Genomic DNA, 17,190 nt, shown 5'->3' on the forward strand with positions numbered 1-17,190 from the left:
CTCATAGGAATGCCTAAGGGTGTTCCTTTAAAAAGAGGAAAAAAAATACTAGCATCAGCCATTTAGATATCCATGGGATTTTTCAGCATACCAATTTTGCCAATTAAACCAGAGCGGGGTCCTTAATGAAAATAAAGGTGCTCTTCTTCGGTCAACCCCAAGAGTGATTCCACACGGGTTATATTTATCAAGTTTGAGGCAGTTTTGAATGTATTCCATCATGTATCCTTTGCAGCTGTCACAAAATTTCATTTCCACTCCTGCCATGTATCAAGATCTTCTGTTTTCCCCTGACTCCTGAGGACCAGATTTTCTCACTGCCTTTGCTGCAGTTGCTTTTGCCAGCTACTTGTGGTGCAGTGGACAGGCCTGAGGACCATCCTGTGGGTGTGTATGTGCAGGTGTGCGCATTGTCTCCCCAGTGTTCCCAGTAGACGACCAAAGTGTGCTTCCAGTAAAGATACCGAGTCTAAGCGATAACGCCATGAGACGTAGGAGCAGAATGAGACAGTTTGGCCTATCGATTCTGCTCTGCCATTCAATCGTGGTTGATATGTTTCTCAACCCCATTCTCCTGCCTTCTCTCTGTAGCTCTTAATCACCGTACTAATCAGGATCTCTGTCTTTTGACTTGGCATTGGTACGCGATCATTTCCACAGATTCACCACCGTCTGACTGAAGAAATTCCTCCTCAACTCAGTCCTAAAGGATAATCCCTTAAGTCTGAGGCCGTGCCCGTGTGGGAAAGACTACGATCCAAGTGGAAGCATCTTCTCCGCATCCACTCTGTCCAGGCCTCTTAGTATTCTGTAAACGTCAAGACCCCCGTCCACCTACTAAACTCCATTAAGTACAGACCGAGACCTCAACTGCTCCCCATATAAGAAACCCTTCATTCCCAGGATCATTCTTGTAAACCTCCTGTGGACCCGTGCCAATGACAGCACCTCCTCCCTTGGATGTGGGGCCAAGAACTGCTCACAATATTCCAAACGAGGCCTCAGCAGAACTCTTGTATGGTTTAGCGGTAAACTGTTGGTGTTATCAAGTAGACCATCAAAATAGCATTTATTGTGCTCATGTAGCTTAACACCAAATCTAACTAATCATCAGTTTGTTTTATTTTGAGATCATTTTAAGGACTTCTGCACTCACAGCTTTTACAGTTGACTGTACTTTAACTGTAGATCTTGCTTTCCCGTCTGAGCTCAAGATGTGTACAGTGACAGATTCAAGAGGTGTTGGATGATTATTTAGATAGAAACAGCATGCGAGGGTACAGGGAGGAAGCTGGAGATTGACACCAGGTTATAATGCTTGTTTGAAGAGCTAATACAGGCCCGATGGGCTGAATGCTTTTTTTTTTCACGTTGTAACAGTTCTGTGATTCTTTGAGATAAAAACCTCCTTGCAAATATGTAAAATGAAGCTCTTCCAAAGGTCTGTTTGGTAAGGATACATTTGGACACCAGGTCCTACAGGCCAGGCACTTTCTGGTTCAGTCACTGTTCTGCAGCACAGTAGTCCCCCCATGCCCGCTCGGGATACATTCCAAGATTTTACCTCAGATAGAAGCAAACCCATTCATTTACCTTCCTGGCGGGACCCGGTCCCCGTTTCTGGAAGGTTCCCTGTGATATATTCCAGCCGGGGTAAACAATTCCACAGATATGACGGTCGTCCTATAATTTAATTTTGGTTGGGAATGACGCGATTAGTGTAAGTCAGACATGACTGAGATGTATAAAGTTACGAGGGGGGGAGACAGGGAGGAAACTTTCCCCTTGGTAGAGGGGTCAATGACCTGGATTTAAGGTAAGGGGCAGCAGGTTTAGAGGAGTTGGGGAAATTTGTTTTTCAGTCAGAAGGTAGCAGGAATCTGGAATTTCCTGTCAAGGTATACAAGGCTATGGGCCTGGAAAATGGATTTAGAATAATCATCTGGTAGTTGTTTGTTGGATCAGACTTGATAGGTCGAAAGACCTTTTGGTCTGTGCTGTAGACCTCAATGCTCTCTGCCCTTCAGCTGGTTGGGGTATGTCCCTCATGGATCATGCTTGTTATTGTTAATGAGTATAAAAATGCAGCAGTGAAAACATGAGGCCTCTTTACTTAAATAACCTGCTTTGGCCTGTGACTGACAAGAGCACGCTAGTGACAGGTATCAGGACTATGTTGATGCCTTCAGAATTGGGGGAAATTAAATTAGGGAGAGGAAAGACTTTTGTTCAGCAATAGCACGATTGTGATGGACTTTAATAATTTCTGTGCCTCAGCCTTCTATGGTAAAAGTAGCAATAGCAGAGTTAATTTGAATATGCACTGTGACTTTTAGCCCAGTGGTTTTATTCTGTTGAATCTGTGATTGATCTGTCCCGTATAAATGCTTTGCATCAAAATATGGTGAGCTCAAGTGAGCCTATTTGACTTCTGTACATCCCACTTGAGAGGGAATAAAGATTTTCGTAAAACAATCAGGATCTGCTGCTGCTTTTTAATTAAAACTTCTCACTGCTATCGTTAATTAATTTGCGCACGAGTGTGTTTTTGGGAGGTGCTGACCATAGTGCTATGTTTATACTTTACACTATTAATTTTCATTGCAACATTTCTAATTTCTACTGCATTACTTTTTCCAGTGAATAATTGAGAAAGTGAGGACAGCAGATGCTGGAGATCAGAGTTGAAAAGTGTGGTGCTGGAAATGCACAGCAGTTCAGGCAGCATCCGAGGAGCAGGAGAGTTGACTTTTCGGGCATTTTCACTTCATCAGGAATGTGCGGAAAAGGGGGTTGATGATAAATAGCAGGGTCAGGTTGGGGGAAAGGGAGCTGGGATGGCAATAGGTAGGAGGGGTGCTAGTGATAGGTCAGGGGAGGGTGGAGCAGATAGGTGAGAAGGAAGATGGACAGGTATGACAGGTCAAGAGGGTGGTCTCCTCCACTTCCTGCACCTCTGCCCTTTAACCCCACCAATCTATCCGCAACAAGGAAAGAACCTCCTGCTCCTCACCTTCTATCCCTCCAATCTCCAGATACAGCACATTATCCTCCACCATTTCCACCACCAATAATCAGACCCTGTCACCAGTGATACATATTCCCTCCCCACTTCTGTCTGTGTTCTGCAGAGACCATTCCCTCTCACTCCCTCCATGCCCCCCACCAATCCATCCTCCCCTCCCAGCACCTTCCTTTGCTGCCGCATGTGGTGTAAACCCTGCACCCACACCTCCCCCCTCACCTCTTTCCAAGGCCCCAAAGGATCTTTTCACATCCTGCAGAGATTTTCCTGCACATCCAAACACCTCATCGAGTGTGTCAGTTGCTCTCAATGTGGTCTTCTCTACATTTGGGGAGACAAGACGCCAACTCGCGGGACGTTTCAGGGAACATTTCTGGGACACGCACCAATCAACCCGACCACTTCAACTCCCCCTCCTACTCTGACAAGTACATGCAAGTCCTAGGCCACCTCCACTGCCAAATCCAAGCCACCCGACGACTGGAGGAAGTATGCCTTGGGACCATCCAACCACGTGTCAACAACGTCGACTTCACCAGTTTCCTTATTCCTCCCCCCCCCGATCCAATCCTCCAGTTGGCACTGCCCTCTTGACCTTACCATCTTCCTTCCCACCTATCTGCTCCACCTTCCCCTCTGACCTCTCGCTATCTCCCGCCCACCTGCATTGACCTAACGTCTTCCCAGCTACCTTCCAACACACCCCCAACCCCACCCTCCTATTTATTTCTTAACCTCCTTCAACCCCACATTGCTGATGAAGGGCTTATGCCTGAATCATTGACTTTCCTGCTCCTTGGATGCTGCCTGACCCGCTGTGCTTTTCGACAGTGAATAATTGAGCCGTGCAGACCTTTTGAAGGCCAGAATTTTGATTTCCCTTTTCTTAAGTTAACTATCGGGAACTGGAGTACTGATGAGGAAAAACATTCCGATGATGTGTAATGCTGGGTTTTTAAAATGTTTTATTTTTCTAATGCTTTTCCCCTGAAGAATTTGTACTTAATATCTGTGCCTCGATACCTTTGTACCTAAGTGGTGACTTGTAAACTTTTCACTGTACTTGTTTGAGTACATTACAAAAGCTAATTCTGAGTTACTTAATGTGTTTTTTCAATGAAATCACATTGGGTACATGTGCCAGGTTAATAATCTCTCTCGGATGTGAGCCCATGTTTAGTTTATTCAATGTTAAATGCATCATCTGATTTTGTTGACACATTTCCAAGTATTTTTTTCAAACCTACGGCATTTTATTCTGAATGGTTAATTGACCTTCTGTTTAAAATGAATCTGCTGCTGGACTTCTTAATGATTGTGTGATGTAAATAGTTCTTAATGGGGTGCACATCAGTCTCTGGTATATTGCTGGCCTATCCCTGACCTCCAAAGACAATCTAGTTTGTGAACGTAGCCGATGTTTAACATTACCCGTTGATTAGTCTCTTGGACAATTAACGATCTTTCTCTTTGTAGGACCAACAATCTTCATATTTCTCGGAAAGGCATGAGGCAGATGATGAGAAAATGCCACCATATGATGATGAAACACAGGCTCTGATTAATGGTATGTACTTATTCTGTGAGTCCTGTCTCAGATCCAACAGACAATTATAACTTTTCTAGAGGTTATTTTTGGTTTGTAGTTTAGGTTGAGCTTTTGGATGTAGGTTTGCTCGCTGAGCTGAAAGGTTCATTTCCAGACGTTTCATTACCTTACTAGGCAACATCTTCAGTGGACCTCATGCAAAGCAATGCTGAAAATTCCTGCTTTCTATTATATGTTTGGGTTTCTTTGGGTTGGTGATGTCATTTCCTGCAGTGATGTCATTTCCTGTGGTGTTTATTCATTCTCCTTTGTTTCTTTCATACCTCCCCCGGCACCCCGCTCCAACCATGAAAACAACATTCACGCTTCACAACAAAGTGGGCATCTCTCCATTTTGTTGTGTGTTCAGGTTTCAGACTGCATCACCTGTACCTGAAGAATTTGGCACCGTGCTAGTGAAAAAGCATGTGTCATTTCCCCTCATTCCTCTGTTGTGTGAATTGACGTTGCTTAAAGTGAAGAAACAGCTAATAACTCTAGTCCCAAGGTCCGGAGCATAGGTGGCCTTGAGACTGCAATCTAACAAGTGTTTGGTGAGAATCCTTTCCCCTTCTGCTTTCTTCCGGTCCCAGAGCCCTCTGTGATCTCTGTGCTCCTTTGTGGCGAAGTTTTGTGCAACCCGATTTTCCAGAGGTTTCTGAACAGTCGTCTGGAATAGGCCATCCTGCTTTCTTCTGCAGCAGAGCTGACATGGCGACAAATTTCAGCGAGCCTTCAATCCCCCTCAATGTGGGGACCAAATCTGGGACCTTTCTGTCTCTGGTTTGGTCTTTTAACTGGTCTTGGTAAATGAGAAGGTCCCATGCACTCTTGTAATATCAGACTAGCAATAAAGAGTCAAACTGGATACATTTGAAGCCTTTATTTTATAAACCACCCTGGACAGCTTGAAAATGGATTGTTAGGTGCTATAAATGGATGGCACATTTCCATATTGCATTCAAATATTGATATTACAGATTCATAGAAAGGGAAAACATTAATTATATGTAAGGAACTAATGCTCGTCTGTTTTTAAAGCGTAATGCCTGTAATCAGTCATGGTGAAGGGAGAAACTGGTCAGAAGTCTGTTAAAGTGAATAGGTGGAATAGCAAAGAATTGTAGTGCGAATACATCATGGGGACAGTGCAGACAGTACAGAAGGTGACCATTCAGCACAAAACAATTTGCACTGACTGTTTCAATAGAGGTTTCAGCATTTATTATTTTTACATAACATAAAATGTCGGAGTCGACCCATTTGGCCGTTTACGTCTGCATTTAACTGGATCAAGGGAGGTCTTCTGCTTCAGTCCTGTGTTTGATTTGATTTATTATTGTGACAGGTACCAAGGCGCAGTGAAGAGTGTTTGTTTTGCATGCAGTACAGGTACACGATGCCACACAAAGATCATAGGGCGATTGAACACCGCTAGGTTTGCAACTGCAAACAAAGTGCACCAAAAGCAAGATCAGCATTAGATTTGAGGTCTGTTGAGAAATTTAACAGCGGGGGAGAAGCTGTTCTTGAACCTGTTGGTACATACCGTACATTGTCCACTACATCTCTGTGTCTGAAGAATCTTTCAGCCTCTGCCCCAAAAGGGCTCAATCTTGTGTCTGCAGCTTCTCTAAAGTTCCAAAGGTTCACAGCTCTGCGAGCAAAGATCTCTTTCCTCATCTTGATCCAGAAATGAGAAACTCGTTGTTCTCTGTCTGATCTAGAGTCCGCAGCAGGGGAGCATTATTTCTCTGCGTTTGCTGCAGCAAGACAAGATTTTATGTGCTTCAATGACATCACCTTTCATTCTTTGAAGCTCCCGTACTTTGGGACTTTGTAGATGTTTCTTCCTTTCTCTCCTGCTGTCCCCTGCTGTGAAATGGTTATATAACTGATAGCTTTATAAAAAAGTTTTAAAAATACTTTTACAAGCCTAACCAACCATTAACAGCAGTTTGTTCAATTGCCAGAGGTAGCATAGCTGAAGCCCATGTTCCCTTACTGGATATTCACATGCACTTTGATTCATTGCCTGGCATTTCTATACCCCTCTCCCGGGACTGAGGCCAATCTTCGGTGCCCCCAACTCGCCCAGTGTAGAGAGCAGACATTGCTTTTACTTGCTGAGCAACTGGGATAGTTTTTTGACTTTTTTTTTTAAACAATTTAAAAACAGTTTGTTTTGATGGAAGTGAAAACAGAGTTAATCAAAAAAAATGTTGCCCTTTGGGTAGCAACAGTCACAACAGCGATGTAGATGAGAACTGACAGTTCATCAAAGTGTCGTTTTCCGTGGGGGCTTGTCCCTGCAATTATAGAAACAAAACACCAAGGTGATACCCTGCAGGATCACCACTGGGGGATGCAAGTTGTCTACATGTTTTAATTTCACCTGTGATTAGCAGCCAAGAGAAGAGGAGAGAGCAGGTGCATTGCCACTTTATTTACAGCTCTCTGTTCTTCGCAATTTGCAGGTGTGTCGCCATTTAATTCATATGGGTGTCTCATACTTGTTTACCCAATTGACAGGCAAAATGGAGCCAGAATGGCTGAAGGTTGAGACCTGTTGGCCAGAATAAAACCTGAAGCAGGCCACCCTCTGCTGCAATCAAGCTGCCTTTCAGTGAAGCAAGTGCTGGATAGACAAGAGTGTGTGTGTGTGTGTTTTGTTTGTCCTCAGTGCAGCCCGTTTTCCTGATCCCTACATAGTCCACACAAGTGTGGCAAGTGTCACCATTTGCCGTTTACAGATTCTGCAATAGTAGAGACAAATAGCATTTGGAAATAGAAGTGCACACATTGAGTACATGAAGGGGATGAAAAGGAGGGAGGTTTGAGAAGTCTTGAAATTACACACGTTCCTGGAAATGCACAGGAGAGTTCAAATACTGATTGACTTGCTTAACATGTCCTGTTTCGTATCACAAACATTACATTTTCCAAGCGTGTGCACTTTAGCTTTCACTCAACTGTTTTTTTTTCTTGTGGGCAGCTGAGGCCACGGTGAGTTAGCATAATTTCTGCAAGTGTGACCATGAAGTAGATTACTAGATTTATAACCGAGTTTCAAGTCCATACTAAAACCAGAAAATGCAGGAAATACGCAGTAGCTGTGGGAGTCTCTGTGGAAGGGGAAACAGTGTGGTTATTTCAGCTAGGTGACCCTTCGTTGGAAGTTCTGAATGAACTGGTTGAGAGGAGGCCATATTTTTGCAGATTCATTCAAAGCCCAATGCAAATTGGTGACCTTACAACTTTGTTTTTCTCTCCCCAGATCCTGAGACTTTCTAGCCTTTGTTTTGCGTTTAGTTTAGATTTCTAGTACCTGGAGAAATCTGCTTTTGTCATTCATTTGAAACCAAGATTCTGCTTACTTGTGAATACTTTTATGTTTTGGGAATCAACTTACTGTTCAACTTGTTGGCCAGGATGTCATCGAACGGCGCAGCAGACCTGATGGGCTGAATGGCCTACTTCTGCCCCTACATGTTATGGTTTGATTTTGACAGGGAAAAAGCAGGAAAGCAGAGTTGAGGATGATCAGATTAGCCACTCTCTCATTAAATGGCAGAACAGACCCGTTTTTAATGGCCTTCTCATTTTCTGTGTTAGGATTCCAGACCAGACTACCCAATCTATGGAAAACTCTGTCTAGGGTCTGTCTAGCACTTTTTCTTTTAAGCAGACGCATTATAATATCGAAGAGAAAACTTCGAGAATAAAGCCCACTATATTGAACAAACAGCAATAAACATTACTAGGTAATGTTGGAACTGTGTAATACAATCTGCAGTCCATGTGCAACATGTATTTTAACAAACTCTTTTTGTAGCACACACTGTCTTCTGTGTGTTTTCTTAAGTCTTGACTCCAACACTTAGCTGCTTCCAAGCTGCAAGACTTCCTTCCTGAACCGTGCTCTTACTCTTGAAATCTAAGTTCTTAGCTGCACAAACCTATTATCTGCATGCAATTGCTGGTCCTAAATCTGTCCGTGGTTGGTTTGGAGCCCATCTCAGGGTTAAATACTGGAGGTTGCGAGTATTTTGGCTCAGTCGTGGATTGTTGGCATGGAAAGGGATGGAATTAGTGGCTGGCTACAGAGTTTACAGTGAGGAGGAACTGCTAATGTTGGGGAAATGCTACGAGCTGTGGACAATGAAATGGTGAATAAGCATATAATAACAAGTTTTTAGATTACATTACATTTCAGTGTGGAAACAGGCCCTTCGGCCCAACAGGTCCACACCGACCCGCCGAAGCGTAACCCACCCATACCCCTACATTTACCCCTTACCTAACACTACGGGCAATTTAGCATGGCCAATTCACCTGACCTGCACATCTTTGTGACTGTGGGAGGAAACCGGAGCACCCGGAGGAAACCCACGCAGACACGGGGAGAACGTGCAAACTCCACACCTGAGGCGGGAATTGAACCCGGCTCTCTGGCGCTGTGAGGCAGCAGTGCTAACCACTGTGCCACGGTGCCGCCCACGGTTAGCACAGTTGTGAAGGTCTTGTGACACATTGGTAGTGGGGGAGAACGTGCAAACTCCACACCTGAGGCGGGAATTGAACCCGGCTCTCTGGCGCTGTGAGGCAGCAGTGCTAACCACTGTGCCATGGTTAGCACAGTTGTGAAGGTCTTGTGACACATTGGTAGTGTCCTAGCCTCTGGGCCAGAAGTTCCAGGTTCACATCTCACCTGCTCCAGAGGTGTGTCATAACATCTCAAAATGGTTTGTGTTGAAGATCTCTCTGGTTATTTTTGTAGTGTGGTCAAGTAGTTAAAGGTGTTGCATACAGGATCCTGTCTGTTTGGCCAGTTGAGTTTTAATCCTTCTGCTGTCAATTGTGCTAATACTTTATCATTCAGTCATTTAGACAGGTCTTGTGATCGTGTCGTCTGGGTCATAAGGTCTGGCTTCAAGTCCTACCTTGCCCAGAGGTGTGTCATAACCTGTTCGAGCAGATCGATTGTTAACATAAACCGCTTTTGCTCATTTATTGTGTAATCCTCTCTACATTAGAATTTCATATACTGCGGATGCTGGAAATCGCAAATATAGTAGGAAATGCTAGAGAAACACAGGAGGTCTGGGAGCATCTGTGACTGGAGAAGCTGTTAACGTTGCGAGCACAGTGATACTCTGATGAAGGACTCAAAACGTTTACCCTGTTCTTCTCCGTACTGACCTGCTGTGTTTCTCTGCCACTTTATCTCTGATGTCCTCTTACCTAAATGTTGTTTATGTGTAAAGAATGTTTGGGGAAAGAAATAGTTTGGAAGAAGCTTTAGATGTCGTCAGATGTCAGTAATCTGGCTTCTAGATCTGACATTGTGAGAAGTGAACTGCACAGCTTTCAACTTTTGTATAATTCCATTTCTCTTTGCTGATTGTATTTCTGCTCTGAGAGGTCAGAACAAGGAGAGGCCACTGCAGGCTCCACCGTTCTATTTGAGCAAAGCTGCTGCTGCAGCAGAAAACTGCTGGCAGTGTCCCTTTTTATTTCTGCTTCCTTGCTTTATCCTCTTTATCTTTCGTTTTTAAACACATCAAAGGACGGGGTCAGGGCTGAGCCAGCAGCTTTCCACCAGCACTTATCCTTGCACCGTGGTGGTTTCAGGCTTGCATCTATGAAAGTGACCTAGATTTGTGGAACAGTCCGCTGGATGCCAATTCATTTGACAAACCGAAGAGAATATTCTTCTTTTTGAAGTTCAAGACCTGAGACTACAAAATGAGCTTATCTGAATTTTTTTGATCCGAGTACATAGACTTGACAGAAGGAGTTGGATTACTTCTCTCTCTTTCTCCTCTCTCTCTTCCCCCCCCCCCCCCTCTTCTGCTTTGGGCTTATTTGCACTATAAATATCTGTTTGGTTTCGTTCAGACCTCTGAGGAATGGAAAATTATTTCAGATGGGAAGCAAGTGTGCCTCCTGAAGCTGTGGGCTTCATTTCGAGCTGCCATCTTAAATGTATGTTAGTTTTAAAATGGAGGCCACGCTTGACTGTTTTATTTCAGGAAACAATAGCATCATGAAGTATTTACTTCATTATGCATTGCATTAGAAGCAGAGAGCTGGTAAGTAATGACTGGGCTATTCTGTGCTTGTTCCAAATAAATAGCAAACTCGCCAAGCATTGACAACTGTTACAAGTTCTCTGAAGGCTTACATCAAGAAAGGCTACGGGCCGTTCTTGAATGTGAGGGAGATGAGCAGTAGGGAAGATTAAGGACTCTGCTTTACAGGCTGGAAAGGAGGTGACATTTTCCTACATGTGAAATGTTCAGCCATGTAGATAAATTATACCCAGATTATTACTTCAAAGTGAGCTGTGCAGACAGAATGCATAATAAAAATAAAGTTACTTAGCAGGGAAGGATGATAGATATTTGGAATAATCGTGGTCTTGGAGACAGAAATATTGTTCAGTGATCAATTAGATGCTGTGATAGAGGAATTTGATTACTGGAAGACCTGTGTTTTGGGACAGTCTGCCCCTAATTTCTTAACGTTCATGTTTTCTCTTAATTATAGCTGTACAATTTTGATGCACTTCAGAGTTGCACCTGCTGTCCTACAGCTTCTTTGCAACATTGCCAAATTAGCCGTACGGGATCCTACATACGACACTGACTCCCTTAAGACTCTCGACAGCTGTCCGTGAGGACAGTGTGTCTCCATTTCCACCACCCCCTTCCCTCGATGTTGTGCCAACCTGTGAAATTAATCCAATGCCCACCTAACCTACACCCTTCCATTATTATCCATATGTATGTCCAATGCCCATTTAAATGCCCTTAACGTTGGCGAGTCTACTACTATTGCAGGCAGGCCGTTCCACGCCCTAGTGCTCTGAGTAAAAAAAAAACTACCTCTGACATCTGACCTATTACCCCTCAGCTTAAAGCTATGTCCCCTCATGTTAGCCTTCACCATCCAAGGAAAAAGGTTCTCACTGTCCACCCTATTTAACCCTCTGGTTTTCTTATATAATTTGATCAAATCACCTCTCAGCTGCCTTCTCTCCAACGCAAACAGCCTCCGTTCCCTTAGCCTTTCCTCATAAGACCTTCCCTCCGTACCAGGCAACATCCTAGTAAATCTCCTCCTGAACCCTTTCCAAAGCTTCCACATCCTTCCTGTAATGCGGTGACCAGAATTGTATGCAGTATTCCAGGTGCGTCCTTACCAGTGTCTTGTACAACTGAGGCATGACCTCCTGGCTCTGAAACTCAATCCCCCTACCAATAAACGCCAAGACACCATATGCCTCCTTAACAACCCTATTAACCTGGGTGACAACTTGCAGGGATTTATGCACCTGGACACAGATCTCTCTGTTCATCTACACTGCCAAGAGTTTTACCATTTTCTAGTACTCTGCATTCCTGTTACTACTTCCGCAGTGAACTACCTGACACTTTTCCACATTAAACGCCATTTGCCACTTCTCAGCCCAGCTCTGCATCTTATCTCTGTGTCTCTGTAACCCACAACATCCTTCGGCACTATGCACAACTCTGCCTACCTTAGTGTCATCCGCAAATTTACTAATCAATCCTTCTCCGCCCACATCCAGATCATTTATAAAAATGGCAAACAGCAGTGGCCCCAAAACAGATCTTTATGGCACACCACTAGAACTGAGCTCCAGGATGAACATTTCCCATCAAACACCACCCTGTATCTTCTTTCAGTGAGCCAATTTCTGATCCAAACCGCTAAATCACCTTCAATCCCAAAACTCAGTAGTTTGTGCAGTAGCCTACCATGTGGAACCTTATCAAACGCCTTACTGAAATCCATATATACCACATCAACTGCTTTACCTTCATCCAACTGTTTTGTCACCTTCTTGAAGAACTCCATAAGGTTAGTGAGGCACGACCTACCCTTCACAAAATAGTGTTGACTATCCCTAACCAAATTATTACTTTCCAGATGATTATAAGTCCTACCTCTTATAACCTTTTCCAACACCTTACCCACAATCCAAGTAAGGCTCACTGGCCTATAATTACCAGGGTTGTCTCGACTCCCCTTCTTGAACAAGGAAGCAACATTTGCTATCCTCCAGTCCTCTGGCACTACTCCTGTCAGATGACGTAAAGATCAAAGTCAAAGGCTCTGCAATCTCCTCCCTGGTTTCCCAGAGAATCCAAGGTCTTATCTATTTTTAGATCTTCCAAAATTGCTTAAACCGCCTCTTGGTCAACCTTAATCTCATCTGATCTAGTAGCCTGTATCTCCATATTCTCACTAACATTGCCCTTTTCCGATGCGAATACTGACGAAAGGTATTCATTAAGCGCTTCCCCTATGTCCTCCGATTCCACACATAACTTCCCACTACTATCTTTGATTTGTCCTAATCTTACTCTAGTCATTCTTTTATTCCTGATATACCTTAGGGTTTTCCTTGATCCTATCCGCCAACAACTTCTCATGTCCCCTCCTGGCTCTTCTTAACCCTCTCTTTAGATCTTTTCTGGCTAACTTATAACTCTCAAGCCCCTTAACATCCTCAGATAAACCTCCTCCTTCCTCTTGACAAGAGCTTCAACTTCTTTAGGTAAACCACGGCTCCCTCTCTCGACAACTACCTCCCTGCCTGATAGGTATACACTTAGCGGGGACCCGCAGTAGCTGTTTCTTGAATAAGCTCCACATTTCGAGTGTGCCCGTCCCCTGCAGTTTCCTTCCCCATCCTATGCATCCTAAATCTTGCTCCCAAAACGAGGATCATAATTGAACAATTGGAGAGCAAAATAAAATAAATTGTTAATCACAGAACTCCTTGGTACATTTAGCCACGTTCCCCGTCGAGCGGTGGAATCCGGATTGTTCCTTGACCTGTCCATCTTTTGCTGCTGCCATCTAAAATTCTGACCCAGTCGATGATCTGAGGTGAGACCCATCAATCTCCCTTTCACTGGCAAGCAGCCTGACACCTACCGCTCCTGCAATAAAATATGCTCAAGATAACCTTTTCAATTATTAATTTTACTCCTCCTCCTCCTCATAAGCGCAAGTTTGCATTTATCTTTCTTATAAAGAAAAACCATTTTTCACACTTGCACGGTTCCCACGCAGGAGTCGATCTGGCATGTGCGTGCTTTCTTCAGATTTTTTTTTGCACGGTGAGGGTGAGGCTCCCAGCCACCCTCTGGGGTGTTGGGGGCGCGAAAAAAAATCGATTGTCATGAAATATGGAGGAGCTGCGCTCTCAGAAGTGAAGACTGTGCTTGTGTAAGTGGCTGTGTCAGCGTGCATAAAGCTGATGTCATTGTCTCCGAGGACAGCAGGTGCGAGTTCCTGCTGTGAGGATAATGCAGCATTTTCCAATCTAAATTGCTGGCTCTCGGCTCAAGGCTGCAGCCTTTGTGGCGCCACATCACGTTGGAGCCTGGCCCTGCTGTGAGCATGCAGCTACACACTCGAGACCCATTTAAGAAGAGTGGGTTTTGTTTTTAACCCCTCCACGATTAACTTTCCTTCATGGCACTGTTCCAGATCCCTCATTACCGTGCGCCAGTCTAACATGTAATTATTTTTCTGTCTGACTCTCCATTATCCTCATCAGGCACCATCTTGCTTCAACTTCAGCTGCTTGGCCAATTCTGTACCTTGCTTTGACTTGCAGTGAATGCTGATGAGTTGGTCTTTTGCATTGTTACCTTCACCTTGGTGCTCTGAGAGCTGGCTAGAGGGTAGCGCTGCCACCTCTTGACCCAGAAGGAGCTAGGTCTGAGCCCCGTTGTTGGACATGATAATATCATCCAGATCCGAGGCTGCCAAACTGCAGCTCCTGGCTCCTGGTGGGATCGCAGGATGAGATTTTGGGGTTTCACGCTCTGAGGTAACAGAGTGGCCATAAAGGTTTTGACAACTTTTGAGACCGCTTTGAATGTTTGCTTTTCTGTTCCAACATCAGTCATAGAGTCGTACAGCAAGGAAGCAGATCCTTCAGTCCAACTTGTCCATGCTCACCAGATATCCTAAATTAATCTAGTCCCATTTGGCCCATATCCCCCTCTATTCATGTACCCATCCAGATGCCTTTTAAATGTTGTAATTGTACCAGCCTCCACCACTTCCTCTGGCAGCTTATTCCATACACGCACCACCCTCTGTGAAAAAGTTGCCCCTTAGGATCCTTTTAAATCTTTCCATCTCATTTTAAATCTATGCTCTCTATTTTGGACTTCCAACCCTGAGAAAAAGACCTTGACTATTCATCCTATCCATCCTTTCATGATTTTATAAACCTCTATAAAGTCGCCCCTCAGTCTCCCAACGCTCTGGGGAAAATAGCCCCAGGCTATTTAGCCTCTCCCTTTAGTACAGACCCTCCAACCTTGGCAACATCCCTTTCTGAGGCCCTGTTCCTGCTGCAACTACAGCCTGTTAAAAAGATCGATCTTTGCTTTTCTCAACACAAAATGAGCAGTTTAAACCCCCTCTCAATTTTTGTCCCAGAGCTCGCACCTAAGCCTGAGGCATTAAAATGGAGCCACATCAGGATGGTAAGGCAGATGTTACTGCTCCTAATAATTGCTACAACCCTGTACTGCAGGACTATTGCATTGCACTGTCTTACAGGTACTACATCATAGAGTCTTCGTATCTCCTTGGTAGGAATGGAAGGCTTGCTGGGTTATCTGGGGAAGAGCATTGAAGTTGTCCAGATTTCCTAGCCATCACTTAGCCACTTCCTGTTGCCGGAATAGATTATCTGGTAAAAGCAAGATATTGCGGATGCTGGAAATCTGAAATAAACACGCAACGCTGGAGAGACTCATCAGGTCTACAGCATTTGTGGGGAGAGAAACTGTTAACTTTCCAAGATTTTCATGCAGTTGCAGAGGTGATGGCAGGAGATTATCTGGTCAATCATCATAGCAGTGACAGTGACAGCATTTAGAAGTAACTGATGTTCTGGGGTAAATAGTGCTACATCATTGAAGCTGCTCACTGACTAATTGTGAAAATTCTATCCTGCCAGTTTACTTCTGTTCTTCCTTGTGTGCGCTAACTCTTGCAGGGCTTTCGGAGCCATGTTTCTTTTGTGAGCCCAGTGGATTCCAGTCGAATATTGGATAAAGGAGGGCATTGTATTCGCTCTAGAGCGTTTGGTAAATCTGCAGCCATGCCAATGTATTTTCCAGCATGGGTCAGTGGACAACCATCTGAACAGAGCATGTGGTGCCCTTTGTTAGTCTCTCAAGACCATGGATCTGCGCCTGGGAAGTCTTGCTTCAATCTTTGTTGGTAGAGCAGGGTCTGTTGTGGCTGCAGAGGCCCACGTGAGAGTGGCAGTCTCTGCTGCAGTGACTGCACTTGAAGACGCTGTCCTCCAGTGTTGTCTTGGTGCTATTTCTTGGTGGCACGCTTTCCTTCAGCAGCAAGCCTCAGCTCCTCTTTTTTAGATTCGCTACAGTGTGGAAACAGGCCCTTCGGCCCAACCACTCCACACCGACCCTCGAAGAGTAACCCACCCAGACCCATTTCCCTCTGACTAATTGACATAACACTATGTGACAATTTAGCATGGCCAATCCACCCTAACCTGCACATCTTTTGGCTGTGGGAGGAAACTGGAGCACCTGGAGGAAACCCACGGGACATGTGGAGAATATGCAAACTACACACAGTCACCCGAGGCTGGAATTGAAGCTGGGACCCTCGTGCTGTGAGGCAGCAGTGCTAACCACTGAGCCACTGTGCCGCTCTTATTAGACCTCTGCATAATTCCAGCGAGAGCAATTGTTTGCTATATCCTCCCACCTCTCGACGTTCATGTTCAGTGATGTCAGGTCTCTCTTGCAGACATCTTTGAAACGAAGATGGGGCCTTGTGCTCTCTTGCTGGAGGCCAGTTCCCCTGACAGCAAGTCTTTCAGGATCTTCCTGTCTGACACGCAGTGCACATGGCCCAGCCAGCAGAGATGACATTGTTGGAGCAGGCGAAGACGCTGGGTATCTGGGTGCAGGCCCAGGACTTCATTGTTGGTGACTCGGTCAGTCCACTTAATGTCCAGGATGCATCTTGGGCTGGAAGGCGTTGAGTCGCTGCTTTTGTCGAGTAGAGGCTCCCGGTCTCCCTGTTGTAAAGCAGTGTGCTGAGGACACAGGCCTCGTGTGCGTCATCAGCTTTCTGTTCTCCCAGACTCTCTTTGTCAGCCTGACAAATGTTGAGGTTGCTCGTCCGATCCGTCTGTTGATCTCGGACTCGAGGGAGAAACTGTCCGTTTTGTTGGAGCCAAGGAATGTAAACTCGTGGATTACCTCCAAAGGCCGTCCGGCCCTTTGAGTCCTTTCTGCCATTGTGTGATTCAAGGCTGATCACTCTCTATACTCTGTTATAGTTTTCTCCCCATACCCTTTGATCCCTTTAGCCATAAAAACTGTATCTGACTCCTCTTTGAACATATCGTGTTTTGGCTTCGACCAGAGTTCCACAGTTGCACCATTCTCTGGGTGAAGACATTTCTCCTTCTCTTAGTCCTGAACCATCTTTAAACTGTGACCCCTGGTTTAGATTAGATTAGATTAGATTA

At 44.7% G+C, this 17,190-nt stretch overlaps 1 protein-coding gene across 1 annotated transcript in view; it reads left to right on the forward strand.

Moving 5' to 3' along the window:
• Positions 1–17,190, forward strand: part of prkcsh (protein kinase C substrate 80K-H) — a 77,942-nt gene that overhangs the window by 35,389 nt on the left and 25,363 nt on the right. Inside the window, exon 11 of the mRNA XM_043694863.1 lies at positions 4,502–4,592. Coding sequence (XP_043550798.1) covers positions 4,502–4,592 — 91 coding nt within the window. The remainder of the gene's footprint in view (positions 1–4,501; positions 4,593–17,190) is intronic.

The sequence above is a fragment of the Chiloscyllium plagiosum genome, chromosome 8 (genome assembly GCF_004010195.1).
Source record: "Chiloscyllium plagiosum isolate BGI_BamShark_2017 chromosome 8, ASM401019v2, whole genome shotgun sequence".
Taxonomy (NCBI): domain Eukaryota; kingdom Metazoa; phylum Chordata; class Chondrichthyes; order Orectolobiformes; family Hemiscylliidae; genus Chiloscyllium; species Chiloscyllium plagiosum.